General features: G+C 46.7%; 1 protein-coding gene across 1 annotated transcript in view; it reads left to right on the top strand.

Annotated features, from left to right (window-relative positions):
- LOC107191483 (neuroligin-1-like) overlaps positions 1–24,517 on the top strand; it is a 39,458-nt gene that overhangs the window by 4,981 nt on the left and 9,960 nt on the right. The window contains exons 3-7 of the mRNA XM_015580544.1: positions 7,007–7,204; positions 17,236–17,351; positions 20,099–20,331; positions 21,941–22,153; positions 22,273–22,411. Of these exons, the coding sequence (XP_015436030.1) occupies positions 7,007–7,204; positions 17,236–17,351; positions 20,099–20,331; positions 21,941–22,153; positions 22,273–22,411 (899 nt within the window). The remainder of the gene's footprint in view (positions 1–7,006; positions 7,205–17,235; positions 17,352–20,098; positions 20,332–21,940; positions 22,154–22,272; positions 22,412–24,517) is intronic.

The raw sequence follows: 24,517 nt of genomic DNA, 5'->3' as shown, positions 1-24,517 counted from the left end.
GCCGAGCGTTCCTAGAAACGTCGAACGGGTGTACCGAGGTTGGAAAAGGGCGGAGCCGAAATTACGAGGGGAAATCTGGTCGTTTGGGATACGGATGATGAATTTCCCCCTTTTTTCCCTTCTTCGGAGATTATTAATTCCTCGTCCATCGTCGCCCTAGTCGAGTTACACGCGACGAGTCTGAACGTTTAGAATTCTTTTCACACTTGACTTAAAAAACGAAATAAATCGTGTCTGACTATGTACGACCTTGTTCACTGTGGCAGTTAAAAAGGTTCCATCCGCGTGTGTTCGTGATCGTTTCGTATTCTGTAATAGAAAATGTTGTAGATGTTATGTAATTTTTACACCCGTGTGTAGACTCGAAGAGGCCGTTTCGTAGTTGTGGCCGGTCGTCGAAACGTAGAATTAAAGGGTATTCGGCACTCGGAGTGGTACCCAGATTTTCAGCCCTCTGAACGTAATTTTCCTAGGAAACAGCTATGCGCCTCGGGCAAATCCGAATTTTTAAGCTAGCCCGCCTGTTAATTTCACATGGAAATGAACTGGAATCCAGTTTCCGGATGTCACGAGAATACGGTCCGCCTCTCTTTTCGTTTTTCTCCCCGCCGCGGATTTTCGTGCCTCGCCTCTTCTCGGCCCGGCTAAAACGATGCAGCTGTACGTGCTCCGCGGCCAGCAATGGTCGCTATAATAAGGTTCCGTTTCTTGAATTACATTCATGACATTTTCTGTAACATCGGGTCCTCTCGTACAAGGTTTACTCGAAATAACGTGCTCCACCGCGTTGCGAAATCTGGATCGCCCGAGTCTTCTCGGGATTTGGCCGGAAATTTCGAATACAACTTATGCATTCGAACGCCAACCGAAGTGATACTAACCTGTGACGGGATAAAACATTTAAGGTCACGAGAAAAGACAATCGAATTCGTTTAACACGATTCATTATGCTGCCACAGTAAAAAGGGCCGTACGTAGTCAGACATGCTTTATTTCATTTTTCAAAAATATACGTTTATTTAATACAGACTGCTTTAATTATACTGCAACGTTAATTTTACGCGAAAATTTCGTAACAGTATTCAAATAACCCAGCCAGTATGCAATGTACGTGTTATCCATATTTGGCTGACGTCGTGGTCAAAGTGTTAAAGGAATGGAAAAGAGAGCAGCAAAGGATTCGCGAAATGTCTTTAGTGACTGGTGACCCAATCGAAGCCGACAGTTGTCGGTCGACCAAAAAATTGGCCCGAATAAGCGTCAAAATGTTACCACGGTCGCGGTCCGCGGGGACCGAAAAAAACGGAGGAACCGGACGAGCGTGGCGGAAGAGGGGTGGAAGGGGATGGTTGGACGGAGGCGTGGAAAATATCGAAATTTGATTCCATCGTTACTCCGTTCAAACGGAAGAGGCTCGGTTTCAGGAAGCACGTTCCTCTCGCGGTCGCAATTTTTCCCAACACCCCCTCAACCCCGCTGTTCATTTTTCTCGTTTTTACTTCGGACCCCGGGAAAAGTGACGCGGCCGCGGCGCTTTGTGCCGAACCAAGGGCGCGGGGTGACGAGAGGGGAATGGGGCGATATCCAGCAGCGGCTATGCACGACCATGTACCGGAAAATTTAAATCAACGAGTAACGTTCAGCAGTCCCATTGTAACGGGAAGAATAGGAGACACGGAAGCGCAGCGCGACAGATACTCCGGAGGTTGAATATCAAATGGGATATGACCGGTGGTGGTTTATTTCTATTCTATATATATATTGTATGTGTGTATATGTAGTTTCGCGCGTCCTCACCACCCACTCCTCTTCTGGACACACCGTTCCCGCGATCTGTGCCCCAAATCTCTCGATTTGTCGCGTCCACGACCTCGAACACATTCGTCGTTTTTCGGCTGAAAACGAGGGGAATCGAACCACTGATAATTATTAATGGTTTGCAAAACGATGGAATAGCTTTATCCCTTAGTCGGCGAACCACTCGAAAGTAGGACGTTCGCTGTGAATGATATTCTTTGTTAAAACTAGAACTATGAAACCCGTCAAAATTACGGATTGCAGATTTCTTATTTTATTCTTAATAGTTAAAAGAACATTCAATTGTTCGCATACATTTGATAGACTGTAAGAACTATCACAGAAGAAACGTAAATAATCATTTCTGCTCAAGTATGTTCAAAGGATCAAACTTTTAATCGATTCTTACAGAAGGAATTTGTGATTAAAATTGTGGCGCATTTGCATCCCCCGATTTCCTACCTCCATCGTTCACCCCGTTCTGTGTTTTATTTACCTTTTTTTTTTTTTTGTTTCGGACGATGCATTCGCGTGACGCGATTGCGTGCGAGCTGCATGTTTGGATGCGATCCGTCGAGCACGATAGCGGTCGGAAAAAATAGGGGTCCACGATTTTATCGTTAATGCTTTATGCGTACACGAGGGCGGCGCGATAGCCGACACCGGAAGTGTAATTAGGAGCGGCCCCCTCGGATCGACTGAATCGCCGTGTCGAGTCGAACCAGCCGAGTTGTAATTCGACCGTCTGAGGTCGCGAGGAGAAAATACATCGAAGTGAACACCGTGTTTCATCGAACATACAGTCGAAATTCATTCGATAACATCACACAACAAACCATTCTTTGTTTTTACGTCTAACTATCTCGATAACTTTAATTCGTTCTTCGGGAACCGGAAGTTCGCGAACGGCTCAAGTTAACGATTCCCGTGACTATCGCATCGTGACACAGACTCCGTGAACGGAATCGAAGGGAATCGAAGTTTTCGGAACGCGAACTCACCCCCTCGCGGATGGGCATCCCGGGTAATATGTCTGAAAGGATCATCAATCACGGGTTATCCGAAAACGAACGTAGAGGACGAGGGGAACCCTAGAAAATTGCAGTGCAATATATTATCGCAGGGAAATTGGGAATCGACGCATGCATATTCAACGCGCATTGTTTAGAACGTAAGCGTTGCCTTTAAACCTCGTTTTCATCGATCATTTCGGAGTGCGCCAAAATCGAGCGTGACGGGTTCAATGTAAACGAGAAGACTGATGAAAACGCCCGGGGATATTTATTAATATATTCCAGCTGGCAAACAAACGTTCCCTCTATTTTTTCCCCCTCCTGGTCTCGGTGAGCGTGCGTTAATTACGTTCAGATTTTTTCTTTTCGAAATTCAACGCAATCGGCGATGGGGGTGAACAAAAGTAGTGTCGCGTTAAATCGCTTTTGCGAGTCGCTCGAGGAACGCTGGACTCTATGTTCTTTCTCCTTTCTCCGGTGAGGCGATAGAATTTCCGAAGCGTAGAGAGAGAGAGAGTGAGATCAACCGTTCTCGGTCTGAATTATGCACACAGAGTTTCGAAAGCATCCCCGTGAACGGTGCCGCGCGTTTAACGTTGGAGGCTGTTTAATGCTCGGTTTTCAACGTGCCTGACATGATTACAAATTGACGTTCCCGGGGTACTCGAAACGCCTGTCTCGCCATTCACCGGCCACGCGGTTCCGGTGTTTAAAGTTTCTATTAATTTTGGCGTGAAAAGCTCGTCCCTCCCTCCAGACACCATTGGTGTTCACTTGGCCGATTTCTTTTGTTCAGCCGATTCTACGCGGGCGCTTTTAATATTCTCTCGTTTCACACCCACTTGACGGGTCCGAAAAGAATGTCTCTCTCTCTCTCTCTTTGCATTTAACAGCCAAATGGAGCCGCTCTGTAAATGGTGTTCTTTGTACGCTACGGGAACTTCCACCGTTTCAAATTAACAGCCGAAGGGCCTTTCGTCGCGATACCTTCGCTCGGACAAACGGCAATGCCGCCGCTCGGCCTGTAATAGATACCACGAAAAATGTACGAAAAAAAAAGAAAATCAAAACTGAGAGTTGTATGGTGGCCACACAGCACGGGGATCGATATTCGGCCGCGATCGGCAAAGCGTAGCCAATTTTCAAAAAGTTCGGAAACGAGTCCGCCAACGGGAACAAAAGAATTAATTTCGAAAGGGCGGAAACGGCCGGGTAATTGGCGTGTTCGCTGGAAAATTAATTTATCGTTGGATCACGGGTGAATCGTACGGAAATTCCGAGAGAGGAAATGGCGTATATGTGGTCACCGGGCAGAAAAGAAATGCGGCTCACGTATCTGCGGTTCTATTTTCGCGCGACGACTTTCTTCCCTTCGTCCCGTGCCGTCCTGCCGCCTCTACGTTTTCCACGAAATTAAATGTAAATTTCTATATTATTCCCCGCAATTCCACCGCAATATCGCGCGTTGCCTCTGTGTACTCTCCAAATTATACGCCGGGGTTTTCATACACACCGCGAGACTACGCTAAACACGAACGGTATTATTAAGTCTGCTTTGCAGGGGGGGGAAGTCTACTTCCGGTTCCGACATTTTCCGCGATTCTGATCCGCTGTCGCGATCAGCGGTGGTGTTTAGACGAAGCTACTTTGGAAACTGTAACTCTTGTGTATGGTGAATCGTTAAAATTGACGGGTTTACAAGGTGTTTAACAATATTACAGCATGATTATGAGGTGAAATTAAGTGCACCGTAAAGATGAAGAAGCTGATAACTTTAAAGGCGATTAGAATTTGTTACCGATCGTACGATCGGTTTATAAGTCATTCCAATCTATTTTACTGTAATTCCTTTCCAGGCACAGTCCCTGTGTTGTGGATATGCAATATGGAAAATAAATTTAATAACCAAATTGAATTTTCCTCACGATCAGTTAATAAGATCGAAACTTCCATCTACCAGATACTGCGAGAATAATATGTATACTTAACATTATACATATCATGCGATGGTATTGTTAAACTTTTGTATAAAAAGGGTAAGTACTCCCGTTAATGGTAATAAATTAAATTCATTTGATTCCTATCGTTCACGTTAAAACGGAAGTAAATGATTCATTTTCACACGAGAACAAACATAACGATTCATCGTGGAACTTTTCAAATTCGTCTGCGGTGCAATATTTTTCAGTACGGTTCGAACTACGACTACCGTGACACGCTATCTAAAACAATATAAAAGTGAGGATAAGGTAGCATATGGAAACGGAGAAAATGTTCCGTTCTTGACCGAGACCGCGATACGGAGTCCACTTCTCCGATCCCCCATTCCAGATTCCATCGAAACATCCCCTAAACACCCTCGTAAACGCATTCGAACGAACACACACAGGTACAAAAAGCTTCTCTCCACTGTGTGAAAGCGTGGAGAGAAGAATAAGAATCGGTCTGAGCTCTTCTCTCAAAGGAAATGAAGCCAGCTCGGCGTATACGAAAGACACTTTCGTGCGAGTAGCTGCGGCGTTTCCGGTTCCCCGCGCTTCCGTTCGCCATAAATACTACTTCAATGGCCTGCTGCTGGTGCTACTGCTGTATCGATTGATAGCGATATCTCGCGGCGTGGAACGATATGCAAAATAGAACACGTCGGAGGGGACCGACGAATAAATCGTTCGATTATTTGACCGGCGAATACACCGTTCCCCGGATTCATTGTCGTTTAATTGGACCCGATGGTTTCCGGGATTTCCACGCGACTCTTTCATCGTCGTCGTCCCCTCCCTGTCCCGCAGCTAGTCCCGGGGAAATCGTCCCGTGAATATTAACTGAACCCGCGTCATCGTGGGGTCCGATGGAATTTTTACGCGTCACGGGAATTGAAATGAAATAAGTAAAAAAAAAGAAGGAACAAAAGCGTTCGAAATTGTTTGGAGAACAAAGTCTGGTTGATGATGTTACAGGGTAAAAATCGCGTTGATGTGTCCTTTCGGGACACGGCGAAGATACAGAAGAAAGGAACCGTTGAGCATCGACCACGCCAAAAATTCCGAGAAACTTATGGAATATCGTCGAAGAGAACGGTTCGCGCCCTCGACGTCTCCAGCGATCTCCCTGTCCGTCCCCCCTGGCAATTGCTCGTTTGCGCGACGATAAACGGAACGACTCGCCACTTGGAAATCCCTTTCAACCGGCGGCTGGCTCCCCGTTGTTCGGGGCCGCGTATTTTTCGACGAACGTCGACGAGCTTACCGAATTATCGATTTGGCAGCGGTTCCGGCGAACAGACAGCGAAACGACGTTGACCCATTTTCGGGAGGGGGGACGTAGAAATGCCTCCCTTGTTAAGACTGACGCCCCGGGGCCGAATGTACCGAACGGACGGAGTAGAATGATCCAACTCGAATGGGGAGGAGGGACACTACCCCGACTCCATCAATCCCCGAATGCTTCTACACACCAACGGTAAACACCCTCTGGACAAAACCTCTACGTACCGAAAATGCATGGAGATCCGTTGTAAGATTTACGATTTCGAAATGGAATCACATGATAATGCAGCCCTTTAAAAACATTGAAATATGCGTAAGATATTTAAACAATGCATAAGGCACCTGAAAGTTCATAACCTAAAACGGAGTGTCCTATTCTACCAATCACACTTGTACCCTTTTCACAATAATTATCCGTGCCCATGAAATCCTAGAGAGTTCTAAGACGGTGTCAACAGATTCTAAGGAGATCATAGAAAGTTCTGAAAGGTCTCTAGAGATCTCAGGAGTTCCGTCAAGGTCCCAGAAGGTATTGAAAGTTCCTAGAAGGTAACAAAGAATCCTGGAAAATCGTAAAAATTTCTAGGATTTCTCAAAAGATCCTGTTAGGTTCCTAATCCATTCCTAAAAGCAATATCGATCCCAAACTTCGAGTCACTACTTTATACGCGCCCGTAGTCAATAAATATCTCCGTCGTAAATCGCCCGCAACGATCCATCCGAAGAAGATCGTAAAGAATAATTTACAACCGTTCCTCTTCCGCCAGAAATCGGTAATCCACGGACGGGATCGCGTAGTTCGATCCACAGATTTGAATTAATCCCGATTACGACGTGGGTCCCGGTAATTTCGACGCGGTTACAGGCTCGAGCCGATAGCCCGCGTGGAAACGGCCGCAGCGACCATAATCGGGCTTGTTTTGATTACAGGCTTTCTAAATGCTAACACGGATTCGCACTTACGGTCGCCGGCGAATTACGGTCTGATGGACCAGATCGCGGCGTTGCACTGGGTGCAGGAGAACATCGGCTACTTCGGCGGCGATCCCGGGAACGTGACGTTGATCGGCCACGGAACGGGCGCCGCCTGTGTAAACTTCCTGATGACCAGTCACGCGGTGCCTGACGGTAAGTACCTGGTTTCTTTTCGCTCCTTAACATCAGAAGCCTCTTCTGGTAACAGAGAGACGCAGAAAAGTCAGACAGAGCCTGACTGTGAGCACTTATCCTCTTGTCCCTCCTCGAGAACAAGAGCCTGCTCCACTGGTAGCAGAAACTCTTAATACAGTAAATAATCGATGAATGTTCGAAGGCTCCTCGACACTGAGTGTTTAGACGACATCCCCACCACTGAGGGATGCCCCATGGAACCAGTCAAACGCCCAGTGGTAAGGATGACGTCTGAACATTCAGTGCTCAGGAGCCTACGAACACTCATCGATTATTTACTACATATCTTTTATATTGTAATCTGTGTTCTTGCAAGTTGCATACGGCCATCGTGTGTTCCTATAGACATGTATTTATGTGTATCTCGCACTCTCAACACGATCTTTTCGTAAGCTTGTCCCATTGGAGAAAATTGTTTCTCGGCTTTGAATCGGTATCGAATCACGAGAAAAGAAACGAACAGTTCGGTAAGGTGGAGTCAGCCTCACGGAGCCAAATCAAAGAGGGGTTTATTTCAATACCGAGAGCAGTAAGTACACCGGAGCATGCCAACGGAAATATACATGAAAAATTCAAGACAGGGGGGCAGGGCGGGAGATCAAAAGAATTTCCTCGTCGGACAGAGAGGAGCCGCCGTCGCGCCACCGGGCCAGGCACCTTTAATCGAGTCACGGGTGATTCACCCCTCCAGCAGCGTGTCGGGAACACACGGGACAGGGGTGTGTATTTTATTTCTGTCGTGTGCCGGCCCTTGGAATAATTAACGTTGGGTCACGTTAACCCTTTTAACAGCCGCGTCTAGAAATAACTGGCAGAGGAATATTCGAGATTAAAGCGTTAGATGTAAACGAGGGGTGAATAGAAGCCAGAAGGGTTGGCGGGGGTGGCGTATGGCGATGCACAAAAACTGGATTCCAGCAGACGTACCCGAACCAGTGTCACTTTGCTGAGATTCGTCGACAAAGGGAGTGTCTTGTAGTGCTGAACCTCCTCCGTCACGGTGGATGTCTGCTGAAAATTTAATATTCCACGTTCCGTGGTATTTTAAACAATCGATAAATACACTTTCGAGTTAACGGCTAGATAGAAAAAAGCTGAAGATGGATTACATCGGTGACAGTTATTTTATTCCATCAAAGAGTAAAATATTTAAATTATTCCGTTCGATCTCCGCGCGCGCCCCGTCCCTCGACAGCCCTTGATTCCCCGCGACGCGCATAAATTTCTTTCAAGCGCGCTGCTGCTGCTGTATCGTCGAGCAAAATTAATAACCAAACCCTGGGGTGAAAATCATTTCTCAGCTATTTTTCTTGGCGACGGTCACGTATTAACGGAAACTGTTCCGGGGGTGGGTGGTGTTTCAACGCGCTGAAGACAGATTGATCTTCGAAGGGGTGTGGGGGAAAGCGAGGAAAAACAACAAAGTAATCTGCTCGAGTGTTGGAGCTTATCGTTAACCCGACCGAACGATAATTCATTACAGCTGGAAACTGTCAATGGATGGGGCAGACCAACTGATTCCACGGTAATTTATCGCGTCTGCGAAACCCCCCCCTTCCCCCCCCCCCCCCCCCTGTTAACCCCGTGACTTCATATCGTTCAGAGTGAGTTTACGCTTGACGTCGCGCTCCAATCCAACGCAATCTAGTAACTAATTGTTTTCGATCGTTCCATTTTTGGGAGTACATCGATCACGAAAATTGATATTTTTTATAGAAAAGAATGTGCGATCGTTTCCATTAAAACTTTACGCAATATGACAAGTGACACGCCAGTGACAATGCGATCGATGTGAAATATTGAAAGACAATAGGAAGTTAATTTACAATATACAGAGTGAGGGGGCAGAACGTGGGTGGTACAACCGAACAGGATGTTATTCTACGTGAAAAAATAAGTCAAAAATGTAGAATTAAATTTTTTCGTACCATGCTTCGTTTGGCGAAATTATCGAATTGTAAAATTCATTACAGACTGATTTGAGTGGAATCAACGGAGAGAATTATGTTTAAAAAATTCACTGTTACAATGCCAGGATTCATTCGGACGAACATTTCTGAATGAAACGAACACATATTTAAGATTATACACAACATTGGACTTACTCAGGTGCATTCCGAGTAATCGTCTCGAGCGTCGTCACACGTCCCAGAAAGAGTCGCTCCGAGCCGGTCGTCGGGCCGAGCAACGTCGAGAGGCATTACGAACGGCGAGAAGGCTCGTCTAATGAGACCACCGCAACCGGCAAGTGCCACGCAACGTCGCCATTTGCTTCGTAAAATGCGCCGCTCGTAATTTGCACTGATGGCGGCACCAGATCCGTCGTCCGATGAATGACGGCAATTCTGTGTCCAACCTCTGGGGTTCGTTTTAATGGTAAAACAAATCCCCAACCCTCGTCGACGAATTTTTTCGCATATCTCCCACGTCCACTGATCTTCTCTCGGACACGAAAATTTCGTGTTTTTCACTTTACACACGATGACTGCCAAAAATTCTATTTAACATCGTTTCAGTATTTTTACATCGGATCGATACCACTTTTTCTTCTTCTTCTTACGTCGGAACCAAAGAATCTACGGTAATGTCTTTCGTTGGTTCATTATTTCTCCATCAGACCCATACATTTTCGTCTAGATCAACCACCATACACCTTCGTGTACAATTTATTCGCGTAACGTGCGCCGGCGGTTTCGTGCACTTTTTCCTTTTAATTACTCGATCCCGAACGCGTGCGCGAAGTCGGTCTAAAGACCCAGGGCAGCTTATCAGGCCGAGCTTTTTATACCACTTTTCCGTGATTTATGCGCCGGGCTGAAGCAAGGTATCGATGCGCGATCTTAACGCGTCGGCGGCTCGCTCGAGGAACACGACACCGTTACAAAACTGGTCGAAAAAAAGTATCGCGATAATGTCGTTCGCAATCGTTCGAATCTTCTTCGTCCGAAACGAATCTTGTCACCCTTTAATAACCCATTGGTAGCGGTCTTGAAAGAGTGAAAGGTTACGTATATTTTTGCACCTCTGTACACAAATATAAGGGTTAGGTTAAGTTTGAATGACACGAGGAAGGTTGAAGTTGAATCGAATAAGTAACACTCTGGCCGAGAGATTCCACGCGAACAGACGTACTAACCCGTTTCGAAATGTAAAAGAGAGGTTTAGGTGAGCGTAGAGAAAACCAGAGACCGGTTCAAGAGTGGTGTACCCTTCGGCGGGATCGCGAGCCTGATACCGATACCGTTTGGTCCGCCACATGATAGAGAGTTCCTAACCGCGGGCATTGTCCATTCGGATCCGTCGGGCCGTGTAGATTAAATTCGACGGATTAGATCCACCCATCGGGTGGAGAACGGACGGGTTAAAGGGACGACGAGGCAGAAGGTGCACACACCACGAGGGTTGGTGACGGTGGGGGGATACGATTTCGAGTGGTCGCTCGGGGCAACGTTAACGTCGCGCCGAGGCATTTTCGTAATTGCGATTCGAATGCCACGGATACTTCCGTGAATTGTAAGTTCCGGCAACAGGGTGAGAGGGGGTCCTATTGATAAATTTCACGAAGGGTCGAGGGAGATTAACTACGCCAGATTTATGCGACGTTTCGACAAGCAAGCTCGTCTGATCGGTGAATATTAATCGTTCAACTGTTGCCGACACATGAACATATTCACTGTGATCTACCTCTGTTCGTCTCGATGACTTGTGATCCGTGACAGGGAACCATGTAGAAATGTGCATTGATTGTAGCTCGAGAGCAAAACTCTGCGATGAATCGCACGTAGAAGAAAAATCGCCCGGTACCTTGCGGCGCACAGATGGCGGGGGTGCTCCGAGGAGACTTGGAAGCGAACCGACTCGCGAATTTATCAGCCAATAACGATCTATCTCCGTAGATTTCTCTGCCGACTTTCCCTCCACCCCTCACGATATTCCCTGACGCGGAGGAATCACCCCCAATTCCGGGCGGGACGCTCGACATCGGTACCCGATTCGTCTGGCGAACTCCGGCTGTTCGAACTTTAAACCGTTTCTCCAGGGCCTTCTCTGCGCCCTGCTAGAGTAGGGGGCAAGTCGAGCGTTCCCCGAAGAACCAGTAGGGGGAAATTCGGGCGCGGAAAGGAACCTGGGCGGCTTAAAACTTCCGGCTGGGGAGTGCCGGTAGTTCGACGTTAGACGGCGGATCAAATCGCTCCCTTAACGAGGTCATTTCGCGCGTTTTCTGACCATGAGGCAGGAGTGTATCCCCCCCCCCCTCATCCCACGCGTCGTCGGCGACGAAACGATTTCTTTCTTGGTCGAGTGCCGCCGACTCGAGAGAGGAGGAGGAAAGCACTTGCGGCCCAGACCAACGAGCGTATTCAATAAAACATGAGGGGCCGTGGAATCGATGTTATCGGCCCAGTTTCGCCTCCCTCGATTAACCCTTTCCCACGGGGAATTGTTCGCGACGACGAGTGGCCTCCTCCTCCTCCATCTCTCGCCATCGATCGACCTTTCCTAAGATTGATCAGTTCGGAACCGGTACGTGAGATTAACAGGATTAATCGGGGAGTGATTCCGAGCGACTTGGAGGCGGCGAAGATTCCGGGACAGCAGCGTGAACATCGATCTGAATCACGAATCCTGGGGGCGGGGTTGGGGCAGAGATCGATGCTGGAATTTTCGATTTTGGACATGGTTTATGGAAACTGGAACACACGGGACGATACCGAGATTACCAGTGGCACGAGAATATAAATAATACAATAGAATCGATGCTTTCATATAATTTTCTCGTGAATAAAATCGTCTCTGGAGTTTGTCTAACAGTAGTTTATACTTTTAACTGTAGAATACTTAGAAACACAAACGATTTGAACTACGGAGTATTCATTAAAACATTGTTCTGACTAATGACCAGTCTATACTACTTGGACCGTTTCTGAAGCGCCTCGATCGTTTAATCTTCCAAAGACGCCGAACCTCGCGATTCTTCTCGTTGGAGTATAACTCTTTGTATTTCGAGATTCTCGATAGTATTCGGGTCTAATCGTTCACGGCAGCGGCACCAACTTCCGATGGCCAGTACGGATTGAACAGGGCACTGAAAGATGAACCGGCTATCGCCCGGCAGTGAATGGTTCTCGCCAAACGCGAAACAAAGTTCTTCTGTTATTGGAGGATATATAGGTGTACGGAGATGAGGCCAGCGAATGGTAGAAGAGAAACGGCAGTAGATAACTAGGAAGTAAAGGGGGAAGTGGGCGGGGGCAGATGGGGAAAAAAGAAAGAGAACAAGGTACGAAACAGCATCGAGTTAACGACGCGGATAGAAGAAAAGGCGATTGTTGGAAAAAGTTGGGAGGCTTTATCGGCAGACGCCTGCGGGCACTTTTAAACAGGAAAAAGTGAGAGGACGGAAGATGTGGAGGAAACGATGGATCGATATTGCTCTATAACGTTCGGCTGCCCATTACCGTACTGCGGAATGACGTATAGCTGCCAGCGCAGCACCAGACGCATGGCTATATGTGTGTCTATGTGTGCGCGAGTGTATCCGCGTATGCAACGCGCGAAACGCTGCATCCAGGCTCCTCTTGCATCGATTGTAGTGGTCTCGAACTCTTTAAGGTTGTTAATGAATCGCCACCTTCCATCAGTGGTCACCTGCGATAATTTGCTCGATACACCTTCCGTTCCTATTAAAGTTCTAAACGTACGTCCGACTAATGTCCGACTTATACTACTTGCGAGAATTCCAGAATACACATCTAACACTTTCGCCGCTGACGACGCATACGATGCGTTTCTGTTTGTACGCGCCATATGCGTGACGACGAAAGAAGGCAAACAGACCAATGATGTCAAAAACAAACATTCCGTAAAACAAAGCCGTATCTGATAAAAAAAAAAAATAAACCGCTTCTGGGAAGGGAAATGAAATTTCAGGCAGCAGCGAAAGTGTTTAGGTGCTTCTGACGATATTTCTTCGTCTAAATATTCGAACGGAGAATCTTATGGAAACAGAAGCCCAGCGAAAATGACGTTCTTGTCGGCTTTCACGGACGATTCGTTTCCACGAGTCACGCTCGAGGAACGTAGGCAACGAAGGGGTTGAGTAACGCGAAAGGAACGCTTAATACGCCGCGAAACCGCGAATATTCGCAGTTGGTGGATTGTATTTATAAGCGGGTTGGGGGGGGGGGAGGAAAAACTTGTTCGAGTGCCCGGTTAATTTAAATATCGACCGCGTATACATTTCGGCCGAACGGCGCGAAGGGAGAGGACAGTAAGCCGCTTGCAACTTATGAATATTACCAGGGGAACGTAAGCTTTTGCGCCCCGTTTCGGCTCTCTCCTCCCACCTTTATCCGTCCCTCTCTCTTCTTCTTCTTCTTCTTCTTGTCTCACTTGCACTCTCAGCGTGGGATAGCATCGTCGCCTGCTCGAGAAACAGAGACGCGAAAACACCGCCAACCGCGACGATCGATAAGTTAATAAACCATGCCGGAGGCGAGAATTGACCGAGAACTTTCGAAAGAAGATTAATGCCCGTTGAGCCGCGAAAGTTCCTCGGTAAATTTAGCAAATATTTGTTTACAATAGCTTTCTGCACGATTAAAAGAATGTGACCGAGAAGATTTCGGTAGAATTGTAAGGGTTGTAGTATATTGAACAAGTAGAATGAGCGCGTTCATGGTCAGACATCCGTATTTAATCAGTTGCCAAACGCAGTACGATTGTTTCTTAACTTATGTAATGTTCCGACTAATATTCAGATTTAATTACTTGAAAGCACTCTTCGATGATATACACTGTTTCGCTTAAAAGATTGGCACAGTGACGTGTGTATTCAGGGGAAAATTTACAGCTCGGCATAACTCATCGTATTCGGGATTCTTCGCTTTTACAGCGGCATGTCATTTCGAACGAAGAACAGGAATTTGATGCGCGCGTAATAATAGCACGCATTACGTCTCTCATAGTTGCACTCACGTCGCATTTCTCTGTGTCATGTAGGTTATCGAGATAATATACGACGTGGAAGCTAGTTATGAAATGTTACGGCTTCCTTTTCTGCGTATCTGTGTCACATGCACCGTGCGACAATAGAGACAAAAGAACGCGTGAATTTGTGCATAGTACTTCGGCATTAGGTACATTGCAATTTGGAGGAATGGAGAGTAGAGTGGCGGCGATTAAAGGGATTGAGACTGGAGTATTATTGAGTGCTACTACGTGAAGTAAGTAGTACAAGTCAATCATTTGAGAGTTGTCTGTATTTTTAATGTCGTGAGTTTTTAACAAGAAATTCGAAGTAACAATGAAAGCAATGAGGATTCATATATTATCAAACATAAGTAGTACATGTCAGCGATTCGGCCAACATGGACGTTTTTATAGTTGCAAGTAAACTGCCATTGAACCGGTTTAATTGGTTGTACAGGGCCAAAGTGTGTCGTACTCTTAGGTGACGGATGTTGCAGCACGCCATCTTGCCTGCTACCAACAGGACATATGCATATTAATGGGTGAGCTGACAGGTTAATTTTCCCATGACTGGATATCGAGCAACGTCTGGTGTATAACAGCGCCTCGACGTGTATTACCTCGACGCGAAATCTTCAGGCTGCTCGGACAGATGAAAACTGTCGGAAACGATATTCCATTGTGTCGAAGAAATACTTTTCCGTTCGATTAAAGCAAACTCATCGACTCTTCGGATATAAAATTCCATCAGAAAAAAAAAACACCCGTCGACGTATGGATAATTATTGAAATTAATTTCTCCTTTCAATTTTGTCATCGATTCACATGCAAAACACACTGCCACAACGGAACACGCAAATTACAGAAATACGCGCATTAATCGAGGGAAATCGTGAGTCAGCGCATCGCTCCGGTGACTGACAGACACTGGGACAGCAAAGGGTCGACATGTAAACTGTTTGACTGGGGACACTGACGATGGTGTCCAGAGCTAATGGATCAACGGGCATCTTGGCTCGCGATCAGTATCGCGTTACCGTAAGATTCGCGAATACGTATCGACAGGCTTCATCGTGACGAAATCGTTCGGATAGATCTGTGTCGACCATACACGATCACCACTCCTCTCTGTGAGGATCACGTTCGTCCAATAAATCGATCCACATTCCGACCTTTGATTCCGTTTTTACACAAAATGTGTAGCTACAGTGAAATGACATTCGTTACATAAACGAGTGACCCTCTTTCGTCCTATCGTCTGTTCTATAATATTATAATTTCTGAATATTGACGAAACCTCTGCCGGTTCAGGGGATCGCATTATCCGGAAATATTCACGGCGACGAAATCTCCTCCTCGGCGGGTGAGTCGTTTCGGTTCCCAATACGAAGATTAACGACTCCCAAGTTTCCGATTAAACAAGCAACCGGGGAAAATGACGGACGCTTTTGTCTTAGACCGCGGGAACAACGTTATCTCGATCCGTTAACGAAGCCATCCGAAACCCAACGATAGCGAACAAACGCGTGGTCGCAAATACTTCGTGGCCTGCGTCGAAAATCCGTTCCCGACGTACAGATTCCTGTCGTTGGACGCTTTTGCTACGAATAATGATGTATCGTCGTGAACCGTCGCGGCGGGATTAGTCGTTTCCCATAAAGACTCTGCCCCACACCCACCACCGCCCGATACGAAGATTAACGACTTCTGAGATTTAAGTACAGCGGGAATGGAATCCTGGCCGATGAACGTCGGAGCTTGTAATGTCGCATCTAGACGCCTGTAAAAAGCGGCGGTGGATCGATAGAGATGCAGAGAAAAAGGGAGACAGTGAAACGCAGTAATCTTTGTTTATGAAAAGCATGTACAATGACTCGCAAATCTGTTCAAGGAAGACAGACCCATTTATTTGATCAAATTACTTATCAAACTGCGAATGTTATTTCAGACATAAGAAACATTCGCCAGAAAAGAATGGTAAAATCTAAAGGTAACGAGAACAGATAAATAGAAAATGTATAAAAATTTGTACACCGAATGATTTTATTTAACGTGCGAGTCATTCTACGTGAACCTCTAGTTTCTTGCTGGAGACTGCGGTGAAATATTTACCAAAATTTTGCTGACAAAGAACGTTTGTATGTTTCACAGAGGAGGGGACGCAATTTCGTGATTTTTCGATTTGCCGGTCCCTTCCGGCTCGCGATTTATTATTCCCGGGTTGTAGATGCTGTTGGCAGAGCCGCGGGGCCGGCACGGTTACAAATTTCCGTAACCATTTAGAATCCTGTTCTTAAACTGCGACGTATGCCACTTCCATGCCAACCGAGCCCGAATGAATTTCCCTTCGCCGCTGGAACACACAACCACCCCTCGATCCTATGAGGTCCCCCTCGCCCCTGTTGGCTGGTGTACTTGATTTTTCCGCGATAATGATCGAGCGAGGAAACTCGAAGTGGCCTGCACTTTACTTTCCTCGTGGGAATTTATTTTCGGGTTTCCTGCTCGTTTTTCGGAGATGGCCACTGTTACTCGCAGAGGTCGAAGGTTAACGTTAGTGAATTCATCTCTACAGTTTGTAAAGTGTAAAGACGTCTTTGAAGTAGATTTAATAGACGTATGGTCAGACATAGACTGGAAAATTGACCAACAACGCGTTCAGCAGATATAGCTGACGCGTTGTCTGATCTATGATCGGTATGCACTACTCGTTCGTGTATTTTTTTCAAAGAATCACCAGTTATGGAAAATATTATTTCTTGTCGCACAATATGTGTTATTTTTTATACGTAGACTGCGGAAGTTTGTGCAAATTCGTAACTTCAGGTAGTAATATCTAAAAGTAAAAATAGAGGAGAATTGTGGATTCTGTATTAAGGGTTTTATTACGTTAATAATAACTTTATTTTATTACATTTTGCAAGTTAAAAGATGCTATAAACTCATAAACAACCGCAGACCATTTGTATGTATCACAAGACTTCACGGTTCACGTGTTCATTTTTAATCGGTTCCAGGACTCCTGTTCCATCGCAGCGTTCTAATGTCTGGCAGCGCGCTTTCACCGTGGGCGCTGGTGAGAGGAGCCGCGAATTACGCTCTGCAAGTTGCCAAACATCTAAATTGCTCGTGGGTGAGTACTGTCTAGAGTGCATTACATTAAGGTCCCTCCTTCTAGTTCGGTGACAAACTCCGCACGAGAATAATCCTGTGAACGGGTTTTCACCGCGAGTGGTAGGCGGAGGAACTATTTCCCCTGGGATTTTGAAACAATGCGGACCATAGTTTAACTGTGAGTGAAAGTGTCTTTAATGATTTCCGAAAAGACTACGTATACGTTGATCGAATCCCACCACGAACGAAGAAATCGGATAATCGCAGTTTCAGAGAGCCAAGAAAGTGCGACGCAGAATGGAAATTATCGAAAATCGGACACAGTGGTCAGATATTATTTTTACGCCTATATCGCAACCGTCGGTTCTATTCTGTTCGACGTGAGGATATTTTCCGTGGCCTGTGTATTACAGCCGTTAAAACACACGGGTGAACTCCCAACGGACGAATCCCACGGTGTCCAGGCCGCGTATTAGCTTAATTGAAACGCATCGTTAATATAATTGCTAGTGCGTAACTAACGGACGTAAAAACACCGTTTCCACCCGGTTTAATCTGATGGTTTAATTTATGTCCGACCCGGTTACGGTTTCGTGCCGCTGACTGTTTCGACCCGTACGCCCGTGGTCCCCCCCCGGTTTCGTAAATTGCTTGCCCGCTAGTATTCCCCCGCGTAACCAGAAAGTCGAGCAACACGTTACACGGAAAACATTTCCTTCGACGGGAATTTATTTACGATGGCCGCGAGGTGGTTAGGTCATCACAGAGAGAGAAAGAGAGAGCTCACGAAGAAAGCGCGACTCGAATAACCGCAACACCGATATAAATTAACTCGAACAAGAAGCTCGAACTATGCAGGACAATGAAATTCACCTCGAATAGAGCTGCAAAACAAATAGTACATGCTTTGCACCGCTAACTGCCTCACAGAAAGTGCCGCAAATGGCCCCTTGTGCTGCGTAAAGACGAAGATTTTACGCCTCCCTGGGAGAAAATAAACGAGCCAGCCGGTGAACTTAGGAATCTTAAATGGAATTGCCGGTAAAATGTAAGCTTGCAAGAAAAAGTCTGTACTCATGAACATCTGTGAGAATTATTGGATGTACGTCTGACCACTGATCGCCCGAATCCCCTTAGATAATTGAACCTGGAAAGAGTCTGTACCGAATACAGTAATATCGTCCGACCAATGGCTGATCGATACTACTTAATACGTGTTTCTTGAAAGCTCTGTTGTCGACCGACTAGAGAGACGTCGAACACGTGATGAAACGTCATCGAAAAAGAATGAAAAACCGATATTATTAAACTGTGAAGTGGCAGGCTCGTTCAAAATTTTCCACGATCCCCCTCCTTCATTCGCGTGCGATCCAACTCGAAGAGACGTAACGACATCGCGCTGGATACAGTGGGCCGAATGGTATCGCGATCGAGGTTTCACCGTACGATATCGAGTGGCAATATCGACGCGATCGTCGGACGGTTGCAACCACTTGGCCGTTTTAGAATGGGGAGAGGAAACAAGGTACCAACGCCGGCCGAGCCTAAACAGCCCCCTCGATTTGCAGTCGATTGAAAATAACAATTAAACGGGGAATCGGCGATAAACGTGGCCGATTGTTCCTTCCTCTCGCCACCCTTCTGTCCCGCCGTTCTTCCATCGATTGGGGGAAAAAAAAAGTCCTTGTCCAGACGAAATGGGAAACGGGATGGGATCGCTCGCGTGGCCTGGTGGTCGATACTCTCTCGCGGCTGGGAATGGGATTGATTGAATTTGTCGCGGGGAAAAATGACGAAATTAATTTCGCTCCCGGGATTTCGAGAGCACGGCTGGCTGGAGTTCGAAAGGAGGGTGCCCAGCCGGGAGGGGGGAAATATTGTGGTGGTTTAAATCGCGGCGGGGAATAGCTTTAGATTGCGACCGATATTTGGTACCGTTCGAAATCGATCAGCGAGTCCACACGATTATAGATCTATGGATTGGAAACCAAAGGTGTATATGTATGTATACGGTATAAATCGAGACTGTGAAAACTAGCAGAATATACACGCGACCAACAGACACCCAGGCACCAGCCTGTCCACAGATACAATAACAAACAGAGGGCGTTTTGTGTTCAAACGGAATCCAGACCGACTGGCGATTTCTCCTGGAATTCCCGACGGGAATACTCCCGTCGAAACGTACACCCTCGAAAAGGGTTAACGAAGCCCCGGTAAACGGATGTTCCGCGCAATGGAACGCAGCGGGACGAGCCGCGCCACGGACCCAATCCGATGCGCCGATTCACTTTAATTCGGCTGCACGCAAATGAATTGCTTTAGCGTCCGGGGCCACCCCGGTAATCGCCTTTGGAAATCCTACTGGACGTAGACGGAGCCTCCTGTGCCGCAATCGAATGTCAAATCGGGGGAAAATCGGTGTTGTGCGCCCGAGGATCGTGCTGTCGTGTTCCTACTCTGGAGGGGGATCGTGGCAATCGAGGTTTCCTCGATGATTCGACTCTCTGGTACAAATGTGCCTATTTTAAACAGACGTTATGCGTTGTCGTATGTTCCGAATATTAAACCGTGTATTAAACCGTGTATTAAATTGTGTATTTGTGTAGCACGTCAACAACGTCGACCATGACGACTAAATCGTTAATTGTTTCGATGAAATCTCAAAGACAAACGAGGTCTTTGTCAGCCCAAAAGGTCCTCTAAGCTCGGACCCGTGTTCAAGATCCTGTATCGGTTGCAAACTAACGTGTTCTGTTTGTTCAGGCCGCGAGTGATCCTCAGGCATTGCTGAGATGCTTGAGGAAAGTGCCACTGAACGCGTTGGTCTCGGTGCCCGTCAAGGGATTGGAATTCGCCCCCGCGTTTGGACCGAGTATAGACGGCGTCGTAATTGATCCGGGTGATCCAGACGATCAGGACATCACCCTGCAGGTCGACACGATCAATACGCTGAATAACATCCTGCTGCGGAAGGACGTTGTGGCCAAACTATCGAGGTAAATCCAGCGACAACCTTCTCTACCCTATTTTACTATCCACTACCCCAATGCAAATGTTTTGCTCTGCAGAACTCCTGAAACGGAGCTGCTCCTCTTTCGTTCTTTATTCCTTGCTTGAATAATAGAACGAGTTAAGTAGAATAAAAGTGTATTCGGTCAGACGTCGGATCTTCACGAAGAAAATGATAATCCAAACAGGCGATTCGTTCGATTTGTAAATCATCTTGCTTGGAAAATTTCATTTCTGGATTCTCGACTTCACCCTCATATTTCTTCCACCCCCAGCGTTCACCAATCTTCTTCCCTCCGAGCGCTGACTCGCTCGCGCACAGCTCGAACGTCGAGCAGAAAGGAGATCGGTTAGCGCGTGCTGGAAACTCATTACTGGACCTCGGTTAAGGGTGGATGGGGTTGAGGGAAGAACGGGGGTTGCTTTCGTTCGAAGCCGTGATAAATAGAACGTTTTCGCCGATCCTCCCCCTTTCCACACTCGCGCGTCATTCTATGAATTCCTTCTATTTCTTCGTCGCGCCATCAGCCACCCCCCTCTTTTCTGTGTACCTTTCAACCCTAGACTACATACCCCTCGTAAACTTTTTCGAATACATTGTCCTGCATCCCCCTTTTTTTCGCGTTCTCCTTTCGACCATATCGTCCTTTATCCTCGGACTCTTTGTAACCAAACCCCCCCCCCCATTGCTTTCTTTATTTCTCGCCCCTTACATTCAACCCCCTCTGGTTCCTGTCGCGTCCTACAGACCCCTTCGTGGACTCAGTTCTCCCATCCTCCGTCGCTCGTTCGAATTGTTCCTATTTTCCCTTTTTTCTTTCATCTCCACCCTTCAGCCGCCGTCGAGATCGTTCGCTGCCGTCCTCTCGCTATACATATATATACCACTTTTAATTACTGCGTTTTTGTCGCGCTCTCCTTCTGCTCTTTTTCGTCGTCGGAGCAACGCACCCTGCTTCTCCCCTGTCTCTTTCTCGTTTGTCCCTGTTTTCGAGACAGTGTCCCGTTTACGAAAGTAATTTAGCAAGTCCGGGACGGTGTTAAACGATTCAACCCGGAGAAGACGGGTTCGAGTGTTCCCTGGAACAGCGCCTGGCCGGGGGGAGGGGGGGATGTTTTCCTGTGAAATTAGAGATGAACGGACACAACCTTTGAAGTAGCGCTCGAGACTTTGTTTCCTGCTTAACGAGACGGTGAGAGGCATGCTATTAAAGAATTTTATATTTTCGTCGAGAATTCATATACAGTGACGCACAAATTTATTCACACAAGTACTAGCGTTTATTTGACCAAATTACGTACCAAACGTCGAATTTTATTCTAAAATTCAGAAAAATTAATCACGAAAGAATGATAAAAGTAAAGATAATGAGGAAATATTGCGCGTATTTAAACGGTCTTTTGCGTTTGCGTTTAATTAACGGAAACTGGAAGCTTCCGAATCCACGGGCGCGTATTAACGAACGTCTGTTTGCGATCGAACATTTATGAAATAACAACCATATTTACATTATTCATTTGACGTTTAAAATATCTGGAAAGAGTATACGAATAATGTCGAACAACAGTTTTTAATAGCGAGCCGCTGTGTTTCAGGTACGATCTGATGATCGGTGTGGTGCGTTCAGAAGCGTACTTTTCTTTGACCGCGAACGACGCGCTATACGGCATCGAAGCCGATAGGAGGACGAAAATTCTCCGAGAATTCGTTCGTAACACGTACACGTATCACCAGGCGGAGATCCTGGCGACGATTATCAACGAGTACACGGATTGGGAGCGGCCTGTGCAGCATCCGGTTAACATAAAGTAAGAAACCATTGAACGTAAAATTAATCCTGCGACATATACACTCCTATTCTTATAGAATATCGAAATAGTGATGTTTCACCCTCGTAATTTCAAGAATACCTTTGTCAATTTTCCAGAGACGAAACGCTCGAGGCACTAGGAGACGCGAACACGGTGGCGCCAGCTACGAGAACGGCGGATCTCCACAGTGAATCGCGCCGAAACTCTTACCTCTATGTGTTCGATTACCAGACGAAATTCGGCGACTATCCTCAGGTAACGTCTCAAAAGTCATAACAAAGTGTTCACACTGAAAGACGAAGGCGTTCTCGAATGGGGTGGCTCGCGAGAGTTGAAGGACCCTCGCCAGCAATGGCGTCCACGGAAAGGAGGGCGACGTTGTCTGTAATTTAATCAGAGGGCCGGTCATTAACCCACATCGCGCATATTTTATTCCTAACGATGATACATTGCGTTGTTTCTTCGCGTATTCTTTTCCTCCCCTTGCCCCTCCCCACCTCTCCGTTCATTCAAATTTAAATCCCATTCTTCATCGCGGACGCATACCGTTTCCGCCCAGACGTTTCTCCTGCACTCGCCGAGAGGCACTTTCCATTGTCGTAAAATTTCAGGAAACAATCGCGTTGTTTCGATTTATTCGATAATCCATTCGCTCGATCCAATAACCGGGGCTATCGCGTTAAAAACGACTACACAATGGCAGCGGGAATGATTTTAATGAAAATGAAAAAGTTGCCGGCTCTCTGTTTCGACGGAAATGAGAAGGCAAAGTTTTATAAGCTTCGCAAATTCGCATATGAAATTTTAATACCGTTACCCTCGTTATCACTGTATGAAATTATCGCGAGTGGAATTTATTACACGGAGATTAACAATTTACTTATTCAACTTTTAATGAAACCCACCGGATCACACGCGGGGTGTACCGGCAATGGCGCACGGAGTGTAAATTTTTCCACACGAAAATGGTTCAGGTATTTTTAGCCGGGGGCGGCCCGAAGCCAATTCTCGAATCGAATAACACGTGAAACCGGCAATAGGGAAAGGAGAGAACGAAGAGGGGTAAGTCGCAGAAAACTAGCGGTAATTTTTTCCAAGGGGTGGCTGCCTGCCTGCCTCCATTTACGCATCCAATGTTCCAGAGGAGGGAAACGTGTGCTTTCGATGAACACCGTAGCCGCAAAATTTTTCCAGAAACGGTGGCCGGATTATTTTCCGTCTAATTACCTTTCTCCTTCCCATCGGGATAAACGTTCGCACACAGGGGTGGACAATTTTCGGCCGCCTGCAGCTAAATTTTTTTTCCCCCAAAACTCGACGGCAACAATCGTAATAAGGGTAGGACAGAACAGAGGAAACGTGTTTTCCGTGGATACACGCCATTTTCCAGCTGCCCTGTAACACGATATTTGTATCAAGATATACGGAAAAACAATTAACGAAACCGAAACCTTCGATTTTTTCAGCAGTCGGAAAAATTCGGTACCATCTCCACGGCCACGTTATACGATCTTTTGTAAGATACTGGAACATATATACCTGTTATGACATACACACACACACACCCACGTCGTCGTATCTGATTTCTGAAACTTGCCTTTCACCCCCAACCCCCCTTGACAGCAGTTTCGAAACGACAGCGTCAGGGGGTTGGGGAGAGGGGGAATGGCGGATGAATTTCCCGGGGAACGATTATTATTACGATGGCACGGGGGGTGTATATTACACGGTAAATCTTGCGCGCATCGGTTCACGCAGGAAACGGATACGCGATGGGAAATTGTAAAATTACAGGGGATGTGACTGGAGGGATGGGGGGGGGACGATCGGTTGTGTGTCACGTCAGAACTCTGCGTTTCCGTCGGGAGTTTCGGTTCGCCGCGGATGTCCCGGTTATCATCGGCGATAACGTGTACGATTTCCTGGGGAACGCGGTGGCGAGCGTACTGCCGCTTCGGAAATTGCCGAGATAAGAGGGGGCGTGAACGAGGCAGGGAGGTTGGGGGAAGGAACGCTTGTTTAAAATGGGATCGAAAAAGGAAACCGCGGCTCGAAACGGTCGACCGCGACGTTAATTGCGCCAGAGACGTCGAGATGGGGTGGTGGTTGCCAGATAGCGACAGAGCCGCTAATGGAATTAATTCGGAACTACACTTTCTGGATTTTCAAGCGGATTCCGCGTACGGTTCTCGGGAATTCTTATCGGAAACCGTCGCCTTATAATTCATTCATCGGATACCACTTTCGGAAACTCTCGGGGACTCACGTTTGAATATTCGAGTTTGCAAGTGGAAATATCAAGCATGTGTCGGACCCCGAAGGAAAAACTTTGTAATATCGGGTTCGTGGACGGGATTTACA

The sequence above is a fragment of the Dufourea novaeangliae genome, unplaced genomic scaffold, assembly GCF_001272555.1.
Source record: "Dufourea novaeangliae isolate 0120121106 unplaced genomic scaffold, ASM127255v1 scaffold228, whole genome shotgun sequence".
Taxonomy (NCBI): Eukaryota; Metazoa; Arthropoda; class Insecta; order Hymenoptera; family Halictidae; genus Dufourea; species Dufourea novaeangliae.
Note: the sequence above shows the minus strand (reverse complement) of the source record. Positions and strands in the feature narration are given on the sequence as shown.